The sequence below is a fragment of the Peromyscus leucopus genome, chromosome 22, assembly GCF_004664715.2.
Source record: "Peromyscus leucopus breed LL Stock chromosome 22, UCI_PerLeu_2.1, whole genome shotgun sequence".
In the NCBI taxonomy this organism is placed as follows: domain Eukaryota; kingdom Metazoa; phylum Chordata; class Mammalia; order Rodentia; family Cricetidae; genus Peromyscus; species Peromyscus leucopus.
This window is the reverse complement of record NC_051081.1, coordinates 33,836,706-33,860,002: the sequence shown is the minus strand read 5'-3', so window position 1 is coordinate 33,860,002 and position 23,297 is coordinate 33,836,706. Positions and strand designations below refer to the sequence as shown.

At 49.7% G+C, this 23,297-nt stretch overlaps 1 protein-coding gene across 1 annotated transcript in view; it reads left to right on the top strand.

Annotated features, from left to right (window-relative positions):
• Positions 1 to 21,538, top strand: part of Plb1 (phospholipase B1) — a 120,897-nt gene extending 99,359 nt beyond the window's left edge. Inside the window, exons 50-58 of the mRNA XM_028873942.2 lie at positions 3,815 to 3,866; positions 4,884 to 4,964; positions 6,395 to 6,460; positions 6,923 to 7,017; positions 7,827 to 7,902; positions 8,970 to 9,074; positions 9,507 to 9,602; positions 16,742 to 16,816; positions 17,975 to 21,538. Coding sequence (XP_028729775.2) covers positions 3,815 to 3,866; positions 4,884 to 4,964; positions 6,395 to 6,460; positions 6,923 to 7,017; positions 7,827 to 7,902; positions 8,970 to 9,074; positions 9,507 to 9,602; positions 16,742 to 16,816; positions 17,975 to 18,139 — 811 coding nt within the window. The 3' untranslated portion in view covers positions 18,140 to 21,538. The remainder of the gene's footprint in view (positions 1 to 3,814; positions 3,867 to 4,883; positions 4,965 to 6,394; positions 6,461 to 6,922; positions 7,018 to 7,826; positions 7,903 to 8,969; positions 9,075 to 9,506; positions 9,603 to 16,741; positions 16,817 to 17,974) is intronic.
• Positions 21,539 to 23,297: the final 1,759 nt, after the last annotated feature.

The following is a 23,297-nucleotide window of genomic DNA, read 5'->3' as shown; positions in this document are numbered from 1 at the left end:
GTCACTTCCTGTCTCGGCCTCCCTAGTGCCGGGATTCAAAGCAAGGGGCACAGTGTCTAGGACCCAGTTGGGTCATAGTCTCAGTACCCAGCACTCCTTGAATGCTGGGCCTGCATCAGACCTTCCATGTGGATTATCTCCTGTAATCCTTCCTCACACCCCTGGACACGGGTACCATGCTGTGGACCTTGTGGCTAGAGAGTTTCTTAAGTAACAGAGGTCACCCCGCAAGTTATCAGGGAGGCCCTAGATCAGACCGTTCCTGCACATAGCGCTGACCACTGCACTAAGAAGCCGAAGGAGCCCGTCCACTTCCACACGAGCAGATCTGTCCCTGCTGACTCCAGTCCCACCTCTTGTCTATCAGGGGCGTGAGTCACCTGTGCAGAGGCTCTCGGCATCAGGAGCCACTCAGTTCTCTTCCTCTGCTTGTCTCTGTCCTGCCTCATATCCTTGTATCTCAAAGAAAAAAGAAAAGCCGTGTTTTGACCGCAGCGAGTCAGATGTCAGGGCCCCTCACATAGCAGGGTAGTGGTTTGTTTTCACTGGGCTCTCTGTTGTTGACGGCATCCCAGGTAATTAAAGCTGAAATGCCTGACCGGGTTCATTGATTTCCTGCATGGAGCAGAGCGGAGCGTGCTGGGTATTTGCTTGGCAGAGGGATGCTGCGTCCTTGTCACCAGGGAGACGGCACAGGCTTGACTCACACACTGCTTACAGAGAACATTCCTTTTGGAAGCCTAACCGAGGCCCCGGGCTCCGCTTGAATCTTGGTGCCGCAGAAGTGTTGATTCTTTCTCAGGGTCACAAGAAGGGACCTATTTGTCTACAAAACACTGTGGGCCGTTATTCCAGCACCTAGTTACTGTTAGGATTACTGGAGCCCAGGTTTTGTTCATGGGAGGCTGGCTCCCCAGTCTCTTCCTCGCCCACCCCCTCATGGGGGAGTTGGGGGTGGTATGGACATGGGTGTGTGTGTGTGTGCATTCAGGTGCATGTGCACACACACGCTCCTACAAGGAGAGGCCAGAGGACGATGTCACATTTCCCTCAGTAACTCACCACCTTAAATTTATTTTTTTAAAGATTTACCTTGTGTATGCGCATGTGCATGCATGCATGCATGCGCCTGTGCCCACAGAGGCCAGGCGACAGGCTTGGAATCCCTGGAGCTGGAGATAGAGGAGGTTGTGAGCTGCCTGGCATAGGAACTGGATGCTTGTCCTGTGCAAGCAAGCATTTGTAACTCTTGAGGCATCTTTCCTGTCCTGTAATTTTATTTATAGTGTGAGTGTGTGTGTGTGTGTGTGTGTGTGTGTGTGTGTGTGTGAGAGAGAGAGAGAGAGAGAGAGAGAGAGAGAGAGAGAGAGAGAGAGAGAGAGAGAGAGGGAGGGAGGGAGGGAGGGAGAGAGGGAGAGAGAAAGAGAGAGGGTGGGGTACACACGGGAAGAGCATGTGTAGAGGTCGGAAGCCATCTTTGGGAAGTAGGTTCTCTCCTTCCACCATGGCTTCCAAGGACTCGGACTCAGGGTGTCCGGCTCGTGTGTAGCACTCGCTTTTCCCCACTGAGCCAACTCACTGCCTTTCCACCCTGAATTTTGAGGCATGGTCTCTCTCTGGACCTGGAGCTCACCGATGGGGCTAGGTTAGCTGGCCAGAACCCCAGGGGTACACTGCCTGTGCCTCAGCACTGAGGTTTCAGGTGTGCACTGCTGTACCTGGATTTACGTGGACGCCGGGGATTCAAACTCACGCTTGGAGAGCCAGCACGCTACCCACTGGGCCATCTCCCCCGTCTCCCACCTTTCCCTTTACTTACTGCCTTATTTAGCATCCCTGCCTTCGCCCAGGCAGGGATAGGAGATGTAGCTGACTCCTGCGGGCATCACCCAGGTCCAGTGTTGGGGGGGGGGGAGCCATTGGCTGAAGGAAGGGTTGAGAATTGTTCTCTCTTTTCCTTATTTCTACCCTGTCATTTATCAATGTGGAGAAGTGTGAAGTTCATCTGAAGAGAAAGATAACACGTGAGGGACCCGAGTTTGAATCCCCAGCACCCATGTAATTACCAGGTCCACAGAGATCAGATCTTCTGTGTTCGAGTCTCCACTCAGAAACTTGCTGGCTGTGTGACCTTGTGCAAGTTGCTTAGCATCTCTGAATCTTAGTTTGCTCCTCTCTAGTGAGGTTAATCATAGTACCTGTCCTCTCGGGGCTGTCATGGGATTAAAGGGGATATAAATAAGCCTTGGAAAGATTGCATATGGCATATAGTCCACGTGCATACAAAAGTTTGCCATTATTGGGATATTCAGTTTCAGGGTTTTATTCAACAGCTAATCTCCCTCCCCTTAATCAAGCAAAAATGCGTTCAGTAATTCACCGCATTCCTGAGTGATACCATCGAGTCAAAAAGTGCAGTCCTTGCTCTGAAAGAATGAGTCCCGCCAAGGAATTTTCTGCTTTTGGGGAAAGGGGGTGTTGTGTACGGCGACAGCGCAGACTGGAACCTTCTGATTCTCACTTAGAAAGGCAGGGTGATGTCGGGACATGCTGTTTCAGGCCTGGGACCTGTGCTAACTCACAGAGCTGTGGCAACAGCTGCAAGGAGAGACCCCGGGCCCTCGAGGGAAGGGGGGCGCCTGTCACTACAATCCCGGGTGCATACATTGTCCATGAGAAGGGCAGGGATGGCACCCTGAGTGCTGGCCGGTGTCCGTCCACTGTGTCCACGCACAGGCTGTCACCATCTTGTGTTGGCTCTTTAGGTCGGCTATGTGTCCTTTGCTCACATAACTTCTCCGATCAATTTTGTTGTTTTGTGACAGGGTCTCGGGTAGCCCAGGCTGACCTCTCTCTCATTCACCATGTAGCCAAGGCTGGCCTTCAACTCCCCATTCTCCTGCCTCTACATCCCAAGTGCTGGAATGGCAGGTGTGCTCTACCACACCCGCCTCAATACATGTGTCTTTTTAAGGAAACTGCTTCATTGAGGTATATTGACCCACAATAAACCACACATATTCAAGGGTATACAGTTTGGTAAGTCTTGACCCCTGTGTACCTGTGAGACAATCACCGCTCTCATGCCGTGAACATATCTGTCACTCACACAGTTATCTCAGGTCCATCCAGGCTGCCCAGTACAGCAAGGTTTCATTCCTTTTTCACGGCTGCATACTATTCCACTGCCGTACATGACTGAGTATCTAGAACAGTGTACCTTTTTGTATACCAAACAGTGGGGAGACAAAAAGGAGTCCCATCCTGCCCGTATTGTCTCTCCTATCCTGTCTTGTTGGAATCAGGGAGGAGAATAACAGTGTCAAAATCCAGGTAACAGTGGAGAAGACTAAAGGGACCAAAGGCTTGCCCACTGGGGCTCAGACGTAGCAGTGGAAGGAGACGTCATGCCTGGGAAGAAGAAATCTGGGGAATGATTTAGGAACGTGACTTTTTCAAAAATTAAAAAAAAAGATTATTTTTAAAACATGCACCCGAGTAAGAACCAAACAGGCTCAGCTTGTAGTGAAAAGACTCGATAAAAAGAGCGGGGCGGGGATCTCTGAGAATGGCGTCCAAATCCTAGATAAGAGGCCAGTGAGGCCCTGTTCCTGTCCCAACCAGGGACAGCAAGATCTGGAGCAGTGCTCACCCCCAGGTGCCTGGTGAGAACCAGCCTGCAGCTTCTGCGGAACAGAAACTCAAAGGCTGACCGGGAAGCATGACTTCCATGGAGTTAGTCTTCCTGGAGTCCAGCTTAAGGCCGCCATCCCGAGCAACTCTGATCGTGACATCTCTTGTCCCTTCTCCCTAGGGACATGCCGGCCCAGGCCCGGGCTCTGGTGGAGAGAATGAAAAACACACCTGTGAGTACAGACCCCCCACCCCCACCCCGAAAGGTGCTCTTCTCTTTAACCGGGGAGCTGCAGGGCCTGATGAACCCCTGGGCTGTCCCGGCAGGCCGCTTGCCTTCAGCTGATCTTCCAGGGAGTGCACAGGAGATCTGCCTGGCACCCTGCCCCGGGGCTGGCTGCAGGAGGACGAGGTGGCGCAGGGCGCTGGCCAAGATCACAGGCCTCGGGCTCTTTATCCCAGAGTTGCCTTCCCAGCGCCCTCTTACATAAACACAAAGTGCTAAAAATAGGCTGCCCGTTCCAATCCTTCCCCGTCCCTTCAGAATCTCACTTGCACTTTTTTTTTTTTTCTGGTGCTCTGTTCTTGTGGGGTGTGGACTGCGGCTCCTGGAGAGACTCCTTTTATGGTGGAGGCTGAGTAGGGAACCGCAGCTCCTGGGCCTTCCTGGTTTTACCCCACCATAGGGACCCTGCTGGGTTCTTCCTCCGTGAACTCAGGCCCTAAGAGCCTGATAGAGCCTGAAGACAAAGTCAGGCTCTATCTTTTGACACAAGCTCCTTTGAACGCCTCAGATCACATTTGAGGAGCAGGATAATCCAGGAGGTCTTTCAAGAGCTTAGGGAAATGTGAGACATGTCCATTCTGGCATTTTGTTTTTGTTTTTCGAGACAGGGTTTCTCTGTGTAGCTTTGCACCTTTCCTGGAACTCACTCTGTAGACCGGGTTGGCCTCGAACTCACAGAGATCCACCTGTCTCTGCCTCCTGAGTGCTGGGATTAAAGGCGTGCGCCACCACCGCCCGGCTCATTCTGGCATTTTAAGAGGATTTGAAGGGAGAAAGTAGCCGGCCTCCTGTGTGTGAGCAGACACACACACACACACACACTCTTACGGGGCAGCTCCCATCATCTCAGGGCGTCATAGTAATAGAGGAGTTACCACCTCATACTCTGGGTGATACAAAAAAGATCCCTGAGCATCAGCTGACCGTATAGCATGGCTAGTCTCACCAGCAACTGTCCCCTCAGACAATCAACCTGGAGGAAGATTGGAAGCTGGTGACACTCCTCATTGGGGGCAACGACCTGTGTCATTACTGTGAGAACCCGGTAAGCCACTGACTAGCCCCACTGGGGGGCACGAGAATGAAATGGCTGGCCCCCAGCCTCCTCCTCCTTACCCTGGATTCTGACATACACCCTTCAGAGTGTCAGACTAGCCTGGGCTCCAGGAACTTGATTCTATCCCGGCAGCCTCTGGTTCACACAGAGTGAGACTTCGCTTTTCCTAAGTGGTTCTCCGCTCAGAAGAAAGGTCTGGAAGGGTCCAGTCTTCATGCACTGGGGGGGGGGGTCCCTTTGGAGCATACAGATGGCACTTTCTGGTAGCCAGGTAGCCAGTGATTCTCTGTCTTGTGCCTGTTTGGATTCTGCCCTCTCTTGGAAGGGGAGGCAATACAATCTTTTAAATGGAATTGGAAAAAAAAAAAATAGACGCACACTTGAGAGTGTCCTCGCTGTCCTTCAGGACCGTGATAAGTTAACCAGCCAACCCCAGCCAGCTGGCCTGGGAGCTGACCCCATTCCTGATGTGTCTCTGTGGGGAAACGTGTCCAGACTTACAAGCCTTTGCAAACTGTCCCTTCTAGAATACAGCTTGTTCTAAGCCGGGGACATCCTGTATTTTATTCGGCCAGGAAAAAGTAGCTGCCAGGACTCTGAAGATGTTGTAGAATGTTAGACAGTCACTGTTGGGGGTGGGCGGGCGGCTCTTAGCTCCTGGGGGATCACAGAGAACCTGGTGTGATTATCTTCCCTCACACAGGCTCAGCTCTCTTCCCTCAGTCCTTTCCCTCACTACCCAGAACTGGGGACCTAACCCCCAGAGCTTTATAATATTTTTTTCATTGGGACAGCCAGCCTACAAATAATAACATGGAGACTTCTAATTAATTACGAAAGCTCGGCCTATAGCTTATGCTCGTTCCTTACTAGCTCTTATAACTTAAATTAACCCATCTATATTAATCTACATTCTATCACAGGGCGTTGCCTCTCTTCCATCTTGTACCTCCTATTTCTTCTCCCTCGGGCTGGTGACTCCCTCCTTCTTCCCAGAGTCCTCTCTGTGGCTGGCAACTCTGCCCTTTTTGTCCGAAGACCTCTCTGTCCCCAGAAGTCCCGCCTAACGTCTTCCTACCTATTGGCCGTTCAGCTTTCTATTACACCAATCAAAGCAATACATTTCCACACAGTGAACAGATATCCCACCACAGGGCTTTCAATATTGCTGGGGCCTGGACTGTAGGACTCACTGGAAACCAGAGGCTACCCAGAGCTGCCTGTGGACCCGTGGTGTGGGGAAATGCCCCTCATGTAGACAATTTCAGCTCTGCTCCTTAGAGCATATGTTTATGAAAAAGGGTGCCGCTAGGTCTCTCAGGAAGGCAGGGCTCTTGGGGCCAGGAGTCACTCAGTTCACCCTCTGGTTCTTCCTCCCAGAATAGAAAGCTACAGAGAACCTCCTTTTCCCTTTACAGGAGAACCACTCAGCCCATGCGTATGTGAAGCACATCCAGCAGGCCTTGGACATCCTTTATGAGAAGGTAGGAATGGACTGTGAGCAGTCTGTTCCCTGGTCCCGCACGCAACCCTGCTTTCCCACGGCTGCCGTGTGTGGAGGGGCCCTCCTTGGGTGCATCTAGGCACGTTGTACTCAGTTCTCTGCAGGACAGCTTCTGACTGGCTTGGAAGCTGGATGGTGACCTAGCACAGAGCTCACACTGGAGCCGGCAGGCCTGGGTTTGAAGGCAGGCCCTGTGGTTTTTCATTAGCGCTGGGATTTCTCTGAGTCTCTGCTTTCCTGCCTGATGAAGTGTGGCACTAGAGTCGGTGCGATCACATAGGCCCCTCCCTGGGCGTCCATTTCTTCTCTGGTAATATCAGGGAGGGCAAGGTTAGATTGAAGACCTGTCTGTCCTCCAGGCTTCCAACCCCCCACCCCACCCCCCACCCTTCACCCCGCCCCTACCTCAAACTCAGGAAACCCATGCCTCTGCTTCCTGTAGCTTCCCAGGGTGTTCATCAATGTGGTGGAAGTCATGGAGCTGGCTGGCCTGCACCAGGGCCAAGATGGGAAGTGTGCCATGCCGCTGGCCATTCAGTAAGTGTGCAGGGCATGGTTGCCTGGGGTGGTCAGAGCTGGAAGCCAGGGACCTAGAAAACACTTGGAAGAGCCCGTAGAACCAGATGCATGGGACTCTTAATCCCAGGGTCGTTCCTACTGTATACAGTTTTGTGTTAAGTTAGTACTTTATTTAGACAAAAAGAGAGCTGTGGTGGGTACCTGTTCCACCTATGACCTTGAGGCCCCAGCCCCTTGGGCATGGCCTTGGGGCTAGCTTAAGACCTGAGGGGCACGTACGCTCACGCTCGCCCCTTCTGGCCCTTGTGGGCTTGGATGGGGTGGACTGACTCACGTGGCAGGAGCAGCGTGGGTCAAGACATCAGTCTTCCAGGACTCTGCAATGATCTTCCCCATCCTGTTTAATGAATTGTTCTCCCCAGTTTATAGCATAACAAACTCCCTCAAACCTTAAACAGACTCCCTTGGATTTCTCGCTAGAGCAGTGACTACTTCCTTCAAGTATGCTCCACCTCCTAAAGGGTCTACCACCAACCAATAGTGCCAAAAATTGGAACCAAGCCTTTGTTCGGCACTTGAGATTTTAGGGAATGTTGATGGTCCCAGCCATGGCACACTTTTTTTTTTTTTTTTAAATCTCAATCCTGAGTTAGGGCTCTGTGACTTGGCTCCAAGTTTTGTAGGGATTCTTGGGTGTCCAGCCCCGCCCCCTTCCTTTCCATATCCATTGATTTGCACAGGCCGCTCCCTATGGGCAGAAACTTCTGTCAGCACGGCACAGCTGAGCCACCCCAAGGAGGCTCAATGCACGATTCCTTGTCTCATAGGAACTGCAGTTGCTTTAAACGCGCTCAAAACCCCATGGCGATGCAGGAGCTGAAAAAAGTGAACTGGAACCTCCAGGTCAGTCTTGGCGCTCTTCCTCCCGTCCAGGATGGGAACCCACGCTGTGCTCTGAGGAGGACTCAGACCTTGCGTGTTCACCAGGGGTTGGCTGAGAGCCAGTGACTCCCTAAAATGTAGATCCTCTCAATATTTATCTGGGCAAATTGGATACCAAGGTCAGGCGAAGATGGCATAGAGATCTCAAAGGGACAGCTGGAAGAAACCCTGCCTCCTGGCTCAGGGTCAGCCCTGAGCAAGTGGCAGATTTGCCTTTGGTAGATGTCACACAGCGGAGGCCACTTTCCTTACCTATAACCTTTATGAGGGGACTGGTTAAGTTTACCTGGCTCCCACTTCCACTTCCCCCTCCCCAGGAGCAGAAAACTTAGCCTACTGATGTCTACTCCCCTAATACTGCTGCACATCTGTACTACCCTTTTGGGATAAGCCTACCCTAAGCCTTGTTGCAGACTAATCCCTCTTCATGAGGCAAGTAATACCCCTCTTTGAAGTCCCCGTGACTCCCTCTTCACCTCAGCAGCCTCCCCAGCTCGTTAGGTCTGCACCAGAAGGACCTTCAAGTTACCTATGTTTCTCGTGTCTTCCCCTTTGGCCTCCATTTACCAGATGAATCGTGAAGTCTTTATTATATGTGCTTATAATTTAATCCTTTTAATATCCCATGTTTTGATACTTAAGTCCAAAACCCACTGGCTCTCTACCCTGGTCATCCTAAATTCTTAGGCATTTTTGGAGAGCTGATGAGATACCCACCATGCAGTGAGGGCAGCCAGACCCGTGGCCAATGCAAAGTCATCAGCGGCTCAGATGTAGCAGCCTCTTGAGAATGAAGCTAATAGAGTCTGTGAATGGAGAACTTCTCTAACCGGGGCCCCTTGACTCTGATCCTGACGGTCAGCACAGGGCCCCAAGGATGCGGGTGTTCATTACAGGCAGGATGAATCCATGTGTGGGCCAGCAGAGTCCCTTTAAGTTCCTTTGGTCTAGGGTGGGTCCACGCCTGTCACAGCCATCCCATGGCAGCTAGCCTTGCCAGTAGGGTTGAGCAGCCCCTTCATCCGCAGAGTGCCATCTCCGGGCTCTCCTACTGGCCCCAGTACATGCAGCGTGAGGACTTTGCAGTCGTCATACAGCCTTTCTTCAGGCAAACCCTCATCCCGCTGACTGAGGTAAGCTGCAGCTGTTTCTAGGAAGCTTTTGCATGCAGCTTCATTTTTATGGTCTTGCTCTAGGAAGACTCCCAAAGGAATTTTTTTTTTCAACTCTGTGCGCATGTGTGTGATTAGAACTTAGACGCTCTTAGAAACGATGAAATGAATTGTGATCGAGCAGCGCACCCCCACCAAGTTCCCTCCCGCCCCAGAATGAAAAATCTTCCTAAAAATCATCGTCTCTTCATTTCCAGGACCGGGATGAGCTAGGGAAGCTACAATTCATGCTTGCTAAAAACAAAACCCTAAACCCAGGAGGTTTTCCATCATCGTCTGAAGCGGGTGGAAGCAGAATTTAAAGGATGGGGAGGGGAGATGCTGTGTCACGCGCCGGGAGGGGAAGCAGGCAACCGTGTCCAGACGGTAACCTCCCCTTATCTCTTCCTACAGCTAGGGGGCACGAACCTGACCTTCTTCTCTGAAGACTGTTTCCACTTCTCAGAACGTGGGCATGCTGAGATGGCCATTGCTCTCTGGAACAACATGGTAAGTGGCCTAGGGGGCAACCTCAGGCTATTCGCTCATTCCTACAAGAGGACAAACTACGGATATGGTTGGTTTTTCATGTGGATTCTGGGAATTTGAATTCAGGTCCTCACGCTTAGCATGGTTTAGCAGCAAGTTCTTGCCCTCAGAGCCATCTGCTCAACCCCCTAATATATTTGAGCGTGGAAATATGTGGACATTAGAGGACAAATCTCTCCTTCCACTGTGGGTTGTAGGCAGAATTTTTCATCAAGACCGCCAGTCAGCTCTGTCCCACCAGCCCACTCCCAAGTAACTGCACAGAGATTTATTATTAATTATAAATGCTCAGCCGATAGCTTAGGCTTTATACGAACTAGCTCTTACAAGTTATTAACCAGTATTTCTTATCTACCCTCTGCCACATGGTGGTACCTTCTTTCAACACTGCATGTTTATCTTGCTTGTCTCCCTGCCTCCACCCTTCTTCCCAGCATCCTCTTAGTCTGGCTCCCCTGCCCAGCTATAGGCCAGTCAGCTCTTTATTAACAATGAGAGCAACACATCTTCACAGTGTACAAAAGGATTACTCCACAGCAGTGGGTTCCAGAGATCAAGTTCAGCTCATCAGACTTGGATGCCAAGTGCTTCTTTTTAGTTCCTGAGCTATCTCACTGAAAAAGAAAAATGTTTTACTTACTGTGTGTGTGTGCACATACCACAGCATCTATGTGTGGGTCAGAGTAACTTATAGGAGTCAGTTCTCTTCCACCATGTGGTTTCTGGGCCTTGAACTCAGGTCAGGAGGCTTGCCAGTAAGCACCTTTACTTACATAGACACACCATGCACACATACCTTTTTAAAGGATGTGTGTGTGTGTGTGTATGTATTCATAAACACATTTGCACACTTGTGACATTTCCTAGGCATTGTTAAGAGACTAGCTTTGCAGTCAGAGACTGGATGAGAGTACCAGCTGTACATCCTTGAGCAAATGGTCTCTCTGTTCACCTGTATCAACATCTGTGAAAGTTGCATGATAGTCAGCACAGTCATCAGTTTAGACAAATGTCAGCCCCATTACCCTTCAGTACCTAGTCTTTTTCTAGAGACACCATAAAGGCAACATCCACACAGCCTGCTCTCCCCGGTGGAGACCTAGTCCAGTCCTTTCCACTGGAGAGGGAGAGAACCTTATGAAATGAATATGCAGTCCTGGGCCCCCAGGGACAGGTGTCCTTGTGCCCCATACATCACCCCTGATGCCTACATCATCTGACTCAGCAAATGGAACGCTTTCCCGGCCTTTGATCTAGGCTCCATGGCAACCCAAACCCCCCCCGCCCCCCGGCATGTTTCCCATGGTGACCGAACCATCTACACCCATGCTCTTTACTGCGGTTTCAAGCCTAGGGTGGCTGTGCCAACCACCGCTGGGCAAATATTCCCACACCTGTCAGCAACTCCACGTTGCCCGGTGCCTTCCTCAGCTGGCTCACAATATTGACTTTCTCCCTAGCTACATCACCTCCTCCTCCTCTCTAGCAACCAAAGTCCCATGTAAGCCTATTTAACTGCAGACTCAGCTTTCCTCCATTCCTGCTGTTTTGGGGTTTTCCTCCCACTGACGTCATCTGTCTGCCCAGTTCCAGAACTTCCCATCATACCCTTTTCAGCACAAGAGTCTAAATTGCCATCCAAAATCTCTGAGTTTCCCTCCACCTGCTTCCCTCAGTTTCTCTTGATTTTCTTGGTTCTTGTAGCCCAGACTGGCTTGATTCTTGCCTCCCAAATGCCAGAATTATAGCTGTATCTGGCTTTGATGTGGGTGTCTCATTGCTTTCTAACTGGGTACTGAACTGAGGGCATCACGTATCTATAGCTCTCTGCCACTGAGCTATTATTCTCAGGAGTCATCTTTTATTTTAAAGAGGATGTCTCACTAGGTTTGCTGTGCTTGGCCTTGAACTCTCAATGTCTCTGTCTCCATCTCCCAAGGGCCTGCACTCTCAACCTGGGCATTTGCACAAGTTTTTTTTTTTTTTAAATCAAAGTTTATAGACCATAATTCCTAGTTGTTTCTTTTGGTGACTTTGTTATTGAAGGACAACTGTCCTTCAGTGATGAAGTCCCACGACATTTTTCCTTTGAACATGGAATGGGAATCTGTTTCCTGTCTTACGCCCCCCCCCCCAAAGATCTGAGGGGAAAGCCAAGTTCCTGCTCTTCCCTTCCCAGCTTTTCTATCAAGCCACATCTGCTTACAGCTGGGACTCTTCAGGGTCTCCTGAGGTTCAATAGCCAGATGGTTGCTCAAGCAGGACCACGTCCTTTGGTCTCTGCTGTGAGGATTAACACGCTTTGCACCTTTTCTAGGGGCTTCTGTTCCATGAAGGCAGGAGGAGGGGGATGAAAAACACTGGTAACACAAGATGGCCTTGGTTCCCCAGCCAGACCCCAAATTAAAAAAAAAAAAAGGCTAAACTACCCAGTGTCCCTTGTCCTGTATAATTTGGGGGAATAATTACAGAGTCCCATGTTTTCATCCCAAACCGTCTCAGACATACGTACGGCTCTAGCAGTCTGCCAACTCTCCAGTCTTCCTGGCACCCCTAGAGTCACAGCAGATAAATGGGCTGTCAGAGCTGGGACAGAGCTGAGGGGCCATCCAGGCGGAACACTCTGTAACTGAGATCTGGAGACATGAGCCGGTTTGCCTAGGCTCACACAGCCGGTTAGGGCCTCAGCCGAAACAAGAGTCCATGTCTTCCTCTGGTGGCCCAGCCATAACGCCAACCTCTCTCCCTCCCACTCCCAGCCTGATAAGCACATAGACAGCTGGTGAATTCATGTCTCATAATTAGTCTTACGACATAGTGTCTGCACTTCAGCTGATGTTCCCAGGGCACCGAATGCACTTTATGTCACGACATCTCTTGCCTCTCCTGGCTTAATAATCCATACTTCCTCCTCCAGAGACCCTATCCCACCACGGCTACACAAGAGACCCTTATCTACGAACCCTATGCCAATTGTAATCCCAGCTCCTCAGCATCCCGGTCTCTAGACTCACAGCCGCTATACAACAGTTCTCAGCCCCTGCTCTATATGACGGTCCTCTGGAGCCATCTCCCAAGACCATCCCCTGGTGACTTTTCAATGTAGTTGAGTGTTTACAGCCACTTGGACAAGTTCTTGTGTATCTACCAATGCTGAGCCTGTGTGTTTCCTGAGACCCAACAATTCTATCCTGGAGAGAAGAGCATACAAGTGTCCACTAAAAAGATACATACTATAGTTTTCACAGCAGCACTACACACATAACCAAGTGTCTATCACCAAACTATTGTACATCTGTAAGCTAGAGTATTTTCACACACCCAGAGTAAGCAAACTTCAACAGTATACACACACACACACACACACACACACACACACACACACACACACACCTACCTCAAAGGCAAGCAGCTGACTGTAAGGCGTTAAAAGTCTTTCCTGGTGATCGCTCTTTGAGTGAACAGGATTGGGGGAGGTGCAGGAGGAGCCCTTCTGAGTACTGGTCACGTTCTCTTTACCCAAATGATCAGCTGTTTATTTGCAATGTATTTGTTTCCCTCTTTGTTAGCTTCCAGAAATAGTACTTTTAAAATATAGCAATGGGGCTGGAGATGTCTTGTCGTATAGCTTAAGAGTGCATACTGCCCTTGCAGAGAACCCAAGTTCAGTTCCCAACTATGCTGGACAGTGTCAGGGGATGATGTTTTACAGCAGCAATAGAAACCTAAGAGAAACTTGGGGTCTATTTCAGCTTACAGTTCCACAGCACAGCTCAGTCCATCCGTGAAGGAAGCCAGGGCATGAACTCAAGCAGGAACCTGGAGGAACACTGCTCACTGGCTTGCTCAGCCTGCTTTTTTCTATCATCCAGGGGCACTGCCCACAATGGGCAAGGTCGTCCCCACATCAATCACTCATTAAGAAAATGTGCCATACATAGGCTTACCTACAATCCAATCTTATGGTATGGTATTTTATCAATTATAGTTCCCTCTTCTCAGACTACAGCATATGTCAAGTTGACAAAAACCTACCCAGCACAGGGAGTTTAGAATTGCCTGTAACACCAGGGGATCCGATGCCCTTCTGGTCTTGGAGGGCAACTGTTCTCATATGCACACACAGAGACATCCATCGATAGATAATTGATAATTTGTCTGGAGTAGGTCTCAGACTTGGTGCTCTTTTCTTTCTTCCTTTTGAGACAGGGTCCCACTCCATATCCCTGACTGGCCATATAACCAAGCTGGTCTAGAACCGACAGATCTGTCTAACTGCTAGGATTAAAGTCATGTGCCACTCTGACAGATGGGAAGGAAGCAGGTTAGGACCCTTTGGCATAGCATACAAGGCTTTTGGAAACTTGGTCCAATCCCTTTCTCTGGCCACCATGCTAAGGAGTCTAAACACTCAAGGGGAAGCTACCCCAGGGACCTCTCTTTTACCTCCCTGGGCCAGTGGCCACCAGCTCCACTGCGCCTTGCCAAGCCCTGAGATTGGCTACATCATTGGTACCCCACAGCGCCTGTGCCAGAAAAACAACTCCACTTCCTGGGGCTGTACCAGGCCTTTTCTCCTTCTTAGTATTTCCATTCAAGACCCTTAGATTTCCATTCATCAACCACTATCCGACACTACTACGTGATAGGTACTGTTCCAGGTGCCAAAAACATAACAGAGTAAAGAATATCCCTGCTCTCATGGAGTGTGAATAGTGTAGCCAGGAAAAGACAAAAGATATTCAAGTTAGACAGGCCAACACAACATCCTGTACAACCAACTGCATTGAGCTTTACAAGAAGTAAAGCAGGGAGGTGAGGACATAGGGTGGGGGTGACACTGATGGCCTGTGACCTGAATGTCATGAGGTTGCCAGGCAGGCAGAGGTCTGGGCCACAGTGTTCCAGGGAGAAGAAATAGGAGCCATGTGGCGTGGAGTCAGGAATGAGCATGAAGCTTCTGAGGCACATACAGGCCAGTGTGTGATGCTCCAGCGGTCAGGATCCAGGCCCAGAAAGACAGGCAAGGGCCACATCCTTGTTTTAAACAAGGGGCTGATGTGTTCCAGTTTGCCCTCTAGTCACTGTGCAGGCATGGGCTGGGATCAAAGATAGAAGCGGAAAGATAGCATGCGTGCAATGTGGCTGGGTCCAGGGTGACAGCCATGGAGGAGAGCTGTGATCATCCTGGGGTATATTTAAAACTGGCTGAGGGAGGTGACTAGGGAGGGCTTTCTGGGTTTGGGGTCTAAGACATGAAGCAGAATGTCAAATAGCAAAAGAGACATCCATCTACTTGAAATGGCGTTCTGTTTCGGACATGGGAAGGGGGAGCTGCCTCCTAGACGTTGACACAGAGGTATTGGGGTCTGCCACATGCAAGAGCCCAAATGGGAAAGTCCAGGTGAGATTTGACAACCACGACAGAAAAGTGACATTAGTGCAACCAACGTTAAGTATTCAAATCCACAGAATTAACTGAGATGCCCCAAGGGAGGAGTAGGTAGCGGGGATCATAGGGCCAACTACCAAGGGGCAGGTTAAGAAGGGACTTTCTGTGAATATAATATAGCTGACTGCAAAAACAATAGCCTACATAAATAACAATAGCCAGGCGGCGGTGGCACACGCCTTTAATCCCAGCACTCAGGAGGCAGAGCCAGGCAGATCTCTGTGAGTTCGAGGCCAGCCTGGTCTACAGAGCGAGATCCAGGACAGGCACCAAAACTACACAGAGAAAACCTATCTCGAAAAAAATCATTCAATCAATAACAATAAAGAACAGCAGCCCAGGTGATGGAGGCTCAAGGATGGAGTAGATGCACTCTGGTGGGAAGCAACAGGAAAAGGAAATTGATAGAGGCTCACTGAACCCGCAGGGTCACTGCCATCCTCTGTGCCAGTAAGGTCTCAGAGCAGCCCTGGGAGTCAGCCAGCTTGACCTTTAACCTTCCTTCTGTCCCTAGCGCTTCTGTTTGCTGGAGTACAATTGTGTTCCCTTGACTCTGGGAAAGTGGAAATAGATCGACATCCACAACCCATCCCAGTCCACGGATGCTTCCACGTCATCACTTCCATGGAAGCCCTAAAATAAATGTCCTAGACATTCCACCACAGTTAACACCAGCCATCCCTGCTGCCTTGGAGAAGGCAACCGGCTGGCCCTGCATGGTCACCGTCCGCTGAGCCAGGGCTCCGGCCAGGGCTCATGGCTCATCTCTTCCAAGCCTACAGCCATTCCTCTTCCTCGGAGTTCCTAAGAAATGGGTGTGGAAGGCATTCAGACAGCAGACAGTGAGATCAGGCCCCAGGTCTGTCACCATCATGGAGAGAGTCTTGACTTCCTGTTTGTCAGGGCTTGGTGGCCAAGAACAGACCTGAAGCAAATCACACAGTAGGTCAAGACCAGACCAGTTCAAAGTGCCTGATCTTCTCCTCCCCTGGGGACACAGGCCCAGGACAGACGACTACCTAAAGTTGCTAGGGTGGGGGGATGTCATATTCCTGCTACTTCTCCCAGAGTCTGATACGGAAGCTTTTAAAACAGCACCCCACCGAACCACAGCTGCTCCCTGGAATATTTCAAGTCAATGTTTTCATCTGTGTGACAACCCATAAAACAGTTCCAGTAAGATTCCAGTTTAAGGTTGGCAAGCCAAGCGTAGTAAGGGTGCCATGGTAACCAATATGCTTTCAAAGTTCTCCTGAAACTGACTAGCCGCACACACTGGGACAAGTTGGTAAATATGATCACCATTTGATAAAATTGAAGATACAGTGTCTGCAGTCACTGCCACCCACGAGTGGAGAGGCAGTGGGCATTCTGATCCCAGATCTTTAAAAGATTCACAACGGACGCATCGTTCTTTCCTGGGGCCCTGGGGTCCTTCTGGCTAAGTCTAGAGGCATCAACTCAGGAGTCCTGCCCTATTCAGACAGACTTTTCTCCCTGTGCGTCAAAAGTCGGCTCTGACCAGAACCGCTGTGCTGTGCAGATCTTAACAAGTTGCGGGTTTGAACCCACCCTTCCAAAAGAATATCCCATGTAAGCCGGATCCCAGCTTTCCACACCATCAAGGGATCTTTTTTTTTCTTTCCAGCTGGAACCAGTGGGACGCAAGACAACCTCCAACAACTTCACATACAGCCGAAGCAAACTCAAGTGTCCTTCGCCTGTGAGTGAGCAATGAGTACCCCACCTGCCCTATGTTGACTGCGTGTGGGGGCGGCGGGACTTAAACAAACTGCCACTCACTCGCTGGATCACAACTTCCCCTATGGCATAGCGGTCAGAAGGGAAAGCAGGAGCCAACAACGTATTGGCAGAGAGGAGTCACGCTAGACAGTGCTGGCTAGATGCCCCAAACTACTCTACTTCAGAAGGACTTGAGCATCTTGTAGTGCCCAGCCCTACACTCGGAGCTCAGGAAAGGGAGGGGACCGTGAAGACACTGTCTGCTCTCACCTGTCCCTCCAGCTCTCCTCTCCTCCATCATCCTTCACTTGCTTCTCGAAATGTCCTGGAAAGTAACCCCGGTCTTGTCAAGGATGTTGGAATCCTTATCTGGTCACCGCTGCCCAGAGGGGTCACCTGCCTCCCGCTATTACACACCTCAGACTCTAGGCAAATGGACCCACTTCCCAGAGGCGTCCCAGTAGTGTGTGTGTGTGGTTTACTTCTGTTTGCTGTGGACTTTGCCTGTGCACATGTCCGCCTCCTTCTCCCCCCCATTGCTCCCTTATCCCCTGGGCTTCTCTCCATCTTCTCTTAGTCTACTGGCCCTGCCTGCAAACATCCCCCTGTGGTGGGCTCCCTCTTCTGTGTGCACCCTCTCCGTTTTAATGTGGTTGCTTCTGCATATCTTCCTGGACAGTGAGAGGTGCTTAACCCAGGCCCCTAGAGCAGTGCTTGTTGAAGTTTGTTTACGAACCTCAGATGCCTGCCCTCCCATCCACTTCCCACGGGGGCCTGAATCCACTACGAGACCAGGTCTCCTGTTGCCTTGACTTTTCCTGAGCCCTAGGCACTCCTGGGATGGGGAAAGACCCCCCGTCAGCCAGCACCCCAAGACTCTTCCAACAGTAGTGTACCAACTCCCCACCTTCCAAACTCACCTTTGAAAGGAAAGGCTGGTGGGAAACCAAAGAGGTCATAGCTGGGTGTTGATCACTTGGGAGACCCATCCTCATAGGGTAAGTTCGGGTACAGCGTGAAGGAGATTTACAGGGACACACAGCAAGGAGGTCGTTGCACTCTCTTAGAGATGGGATTGGGGCAGATGGATGGGTGGATGGCGTCCGTTAGCCTCTGATCCTCCTGCCTCCTTCCCCAGGAAACCCCTTTCTTCTACACCCTTCGGAATAGTCAGCTCCTGCCAGACCAGATGGCTGAAGCATCCTCCAAGGTGCTGTACTGGGCAGTACCAGTGGCAGCAGTAGGTGGCCTGGTGGTTGGCATCCTTGGGATGATGCTGTGGAGAGCCATGAGACGCCCCTGAAAGGAGGTTCCCAACACTGCCAGTTTCTAGGACCCTGAGCGGATGGATGGATCTTCATCCAAAGTCCCAGTCACACTCCTCACCAGGCCTTCAGCTGCAGCAGCCCTGGATTGTGGCCAACCTTGCTTCTATCCCTGGTGCCCTCAGAAGCCAAAGGGACTGTCACAACTTCTCAGGAGCCTGCCTGCTCCCAGGTTTATTGGGGGGCCAGAACCTTTACTGAAAGACTGTTTTATTCTTAGCTGAGCCTGGCCCTTGCTCTCGCCCTCCATCTGATGCATAGACAGGTATGGGAGCCAGAGTGTCTTTGGTCTTATCCCCCAGGCAACCCTGCCTGGCATAGGACCCGAGTCTAGACTGGCCCTGTCCAGCTCCATCTTATCTTGTCACTCTCCAAACCCACAGTTTAAAAGAAATGAAAACCCTGGTCACCTAATGGTGACAGTCTTTGTTCTATTCCACCCAACAGGTAGGTATGTGCCCAGCACCTGTTTTGCCTTGTACCCGAGACAATGAGAGCATTGTGATAGCTCCTGGGCTATGCATGTCACAGTCTGGCTGGGAAGACAAAACTCCTTCCAACCAAGAGGGGGCTCTTCGATAATGTAGTTGATTACTGGGAGATGTGTCTGGTTGCTCGGGGAGTTTCCCTGGAAGAGAGTATGCCATTTTGGAAGAAAACCAGATTGGGATATGAATTATGTCATGTCCCCTCAACCTTTCAAATGGTGCTAATTTTAGGTAATTACATAATTTTAGGTTCTACATTAGCTGACCTCTGAGAGACATCTGGATTAAATCTGAAAATACAGGCCATTGGTCTGGGGCGAGGCCAGAGCGGCATGCCTCGTATACATTCTCCCTTATATTCTGCACCTAACGCCCCCCCGAGAGGAGGACACTTGGAAAATGGTGGTGGTGATCATCACTGCAAATGTACTAAGTGCTGATGAGTTCTTTTTAGAAATAATTGTATGCTATGTGAACTTCACCTCAGAGGAACCTAGTAAGAATCCACAAGGTCCACATGGTCATCTTCATGTTAGTATCTCTATAAGGACAAAGCCTGGGGTGACATTGCACATTAAAACTCCATACGTTCAAACCCTGCTCTCCAGCTCAACTTCTCAGATCCTGTAGTAATAAAATTGGAATGCAAGCACCCATTTTTTCTTGCCTCACAGCACTTTGTTGACCCTAAACACTGCACAAATGAAAAACGTGTCATTCTGAGTAAAGGGTTGAGGCAAAGCCCAGAGGTGAGCCCTTGGGACCAGGCAGTAATCTCAAGGCATAGAGACGGACTGAATTCCTCTCCTGGGAGTTCATCTCTTTGGGGGAAGACAAACAAGAGGGGCCATGCTCAGTGTCTGTGTTCTCCTGGGCTTCCAGGTCTGACACTATGAATAGCGCGTCTCGGCCTGTTCATTCCATAAACTGTGTCAACACAGCCCTAGGTGCCTCTCGTTTGAGATGACTTCCCAACAGAGATGACCTATTAAATCTAGGAGTCCCAAAGCATGCGACTTTTCTTCCAGTCCCCATTCCATCCCAACTCCAGAGAACACTTGACTCAAAAACCTGAGACTCAAAACCAACATGGCCGCTCAAGTGGAAAATTCCATACCTGACCCCAAATGACGGGTGCATTGAAGCATTGTCTGGAGTTACCTGCAGACTACTTGTAGTTGGTGGTTTGTCTGGAACAAAACTGGGTCTCATCTTTAGACTTGGGTACCATCCTTAAAGCATCTCAACTACATACATACAAATACTCAAAAAAAAAATGCAGAATCCAAGACACTCAGATCCCACACATTTTGGATGAGGGAATCAAGACCTGAGTGCACCAACAATGTACTGTGTCCCTTTAGGTAAATAGTCTAGGTAGAACTACGCCCAAAGTCACATCATGAACAAAACCTATCATTTTCAGGGAAGCTACCTCTATGGTTCACCTCATAGAGGCTTTTAAATGCACAAAGGAAAGATTAAGGTGGATTAAACCTAGTCAGAATCCTTCAGCGAGGCTTTTGGAACATTAATTGAGCTCTGAAAGATGGAGTGATGATCTTGTTAGAGGCCCAAAGGGGATAATAGAGCCATTAAGACTGGTGATTCTGCATAGGCAGAGAAAAGGATGTGCCTGGTCTGTATCAGAGGTGGTATCTAGGGAAACAAGGATGAAGATGAATCAGCCACTCAGAGGACCACTGTGGAAAAAGCAAGGGGTTAGCAATGATTTGTAGTTGGCCGTATCAGACTGCTTCTGGTTTGGGACTGTAAGGGGAAGTGAAAAAGATTCATTCAAAGCCAAGTGTTCTCCAGAAGGTTGAGAGCTGGGGCTGCTGATCCAATGGCAGCTTATCCGCACGGTTGAATCCCCAGCATCATATAAGCCAAAGTGATGGCACACACCTATAATCCCAGCACTCAGGAAGCACAGGCAGGGGACTCAGAAGTTCAAGGTCATCCTTGGCTACATAGTGATTTCAAGACATGCCTGGGCTGCATGGGACCCTGAAGAGAGAGGGTGGAGGAGTAAGAAAGAGGAGAAAAGAAAACTGACATCATTCCAGCATTTGCATTAGGCCAGACAGGCACCCTAGTCCAGAATAAAGGAACCCTATCCCTTCCTGTTATCACCCTCTTCGTACAGAGAAAGAAACCAAGATTCAGAGAAGAGGGAATTGGCTCAGTTATGGTTTCATTACCCACAGTGGAAGATTAATCCATGGTAGAAGAATAACCTCCAAATAGAAAATGGCCACCAAGTCCAGCCATGAGCTGAACCCAGCTGCAAATAAATCGTCTATAAAAATCAAATAAAAACCTAGAAAAGTAGGCCATGACTAACAACACAATGACAGCTCTAGCCTTCCCCTGGGCAGAAGAACTCACCTGATTAATCATCTGCGATTTTAAAAATTAACTTCAGAGTTAAGATTTGCAGCCAATCTTTTCATTAAGCAAAACCAAACAATCCCGGAAAGTGAGAGTCAGATGTCACAACTCGACCCACGACGTTCTACCTGATGCAGCGCTGAAGAGGGATCCCACAGCCTTGTTACCTGATGACAACCAGGTGCTGAGATTTCTGCAGCGGGGTGATTGTGTTGCTGTGAGATCACAGAGTGTGCTCACACAAGCCTGGACGGTACGGGCCAACCAAGAAATGCAACAAAGCTGGACATCGTGGAGTACCGCTCTAGTCCCAGCCCTGGGGAGGCGGAGGTAGGAGGACCCAAGTTCCATGCCAGCCTGGGAAACACTATATAATGAGACACTCTTTCCAAAAGAAAAAGAGAGAGAGAGGAGGGGGGGGTGAGGGAGGCAAGGGGCCACAATGCATGAGGCTCCTCATAACATATCATGGCATACTGTTTTATAATGAATGTTTTGTTTATAAATAAAAAGAAATACACTCCAAAATATGAAATAGCACGGTGTGTAAACTAGTGACATTGCATGTTTATTACTGAGTGTTGCACATGCTCTACTTGCATACACCACTGCTGGTATCATAAGTGTGTTTGCACCAGTAGCACTCAGAACACATGAGTGATGTGTTGCACCAAGACATCGGCGCTGAGGGCTGGAGAGATGGACGCGTTGCTAAGTGTCTGCTGGGCAAGCCCGAGGCCCTGAGTTTGGATCCGCAAACACCCACGTAAAAAGCTGGGTGTGGTGGCGAGCATCTGTGACCCCAGTGCTGGAGGAAGAGGGCAGAGGCAGAATGGCCTCTGGAGCTCATTGGCCTGGTAGCCTATCAGAACTGATGAGCACTAGGTCTGATGAGAGACCCTGTCTCAAAAATAGAGCACAAGTGAGGAAGACACCCAAAGTTGGCCTGGGGCCTCTGCATGCACATGCAGCCACACTTAAGTGTACACACGCTGTGATGGTTTGAATGTCTGCCGTAGGCTCAGATGTTTGCACACTTTGTCCCAAGTGGATGGTGCAGTTTGGGAGGTTTGGGAGATACGGCCTTGCTGGAGGAAGTATGCTACCGAGCATAGGCTTTGAGGTTTTAAAGCCTCACACCATTCCCAGTTCACTCTCTGCTTCCTGCTTACACTGTAAGACGTGAGCTCTCAGCTTGTTGCTCCAGCCACTGAGCCTGTCTGCTGCCACACTTTCCAACTCTGACGAAAATGGACTCTTAGGTCTCAGGAACCATAAGCACAAATACGCCTTTCCTTCCGTAAGTTGCTGTCTTAGTTTGGGTTCCTATTGCTGGTATGAAACGCCATGACCAAGGCAATTTGGAGAGGAAGGGTTATTTCACTCAGTTCCCTATCACAGTTCATCATCAGAAGCCATCAGGGCAGGAACTCAAGCAAGGCAGGAACCTGGAGGCAGGAACTGATGCAGAGGTCATGGAGGGGTGCTGCTTACTGGCTTGCTCCTCATGGCTTGTTCAGTCTGATTTCTTATAGAACCCAGGACCACCAGCCTAGGGATGGCCCCACCCACAATGGACTGGGTCTTCCCCCATCAATCACCAATTAAGAAAATGCCCTCCAGGCTTGTCTGCAGCCCATCTTATGGAGGCTCTTTATTAATTGAGGGCCCCTTCTCTCCGATTACTCATGTCACGTTAACAAAAAACTAGTCAGTACAGTTGCCAGTACAATCCATAACATCTTATCACAGCAATGGAAAAGCAACTAATACACACATATACACTACACACACACATACACACACACACACACACACACACACACACACACACACACGACATTAGGACAGTTATGACATCACTACATGATAAAAACCTTCAACTCTATTATTACCCTTGTGGAAGCACCATCCTATATTTGGTTCCATGTTGGCAAAAATGTCATCACACAGCACATGAGCATATCAATTTTTTTTTAACTAAGGAGTGGGGTGGGAAAATGGCCCAGTAGTTAAGACACTTGTTCCAGGCGATCTAGTTTTGGTTCTCAGCATCCACATTGGATGCTCATAAGCACCTTCCAGTGTGCCCCTTTCTGATCTTTGAAGGGACCTGCATGCACATGGTATGTACGTATACATTCAGGTACATACGCATAAACTAGTATTTCTAGAGATATAAGTTTAAAATATAAGAGCAAGGCAGTATTTTTATAGAAGAACTGAGAATCAAACAGAACTTCCAGAAATGAAA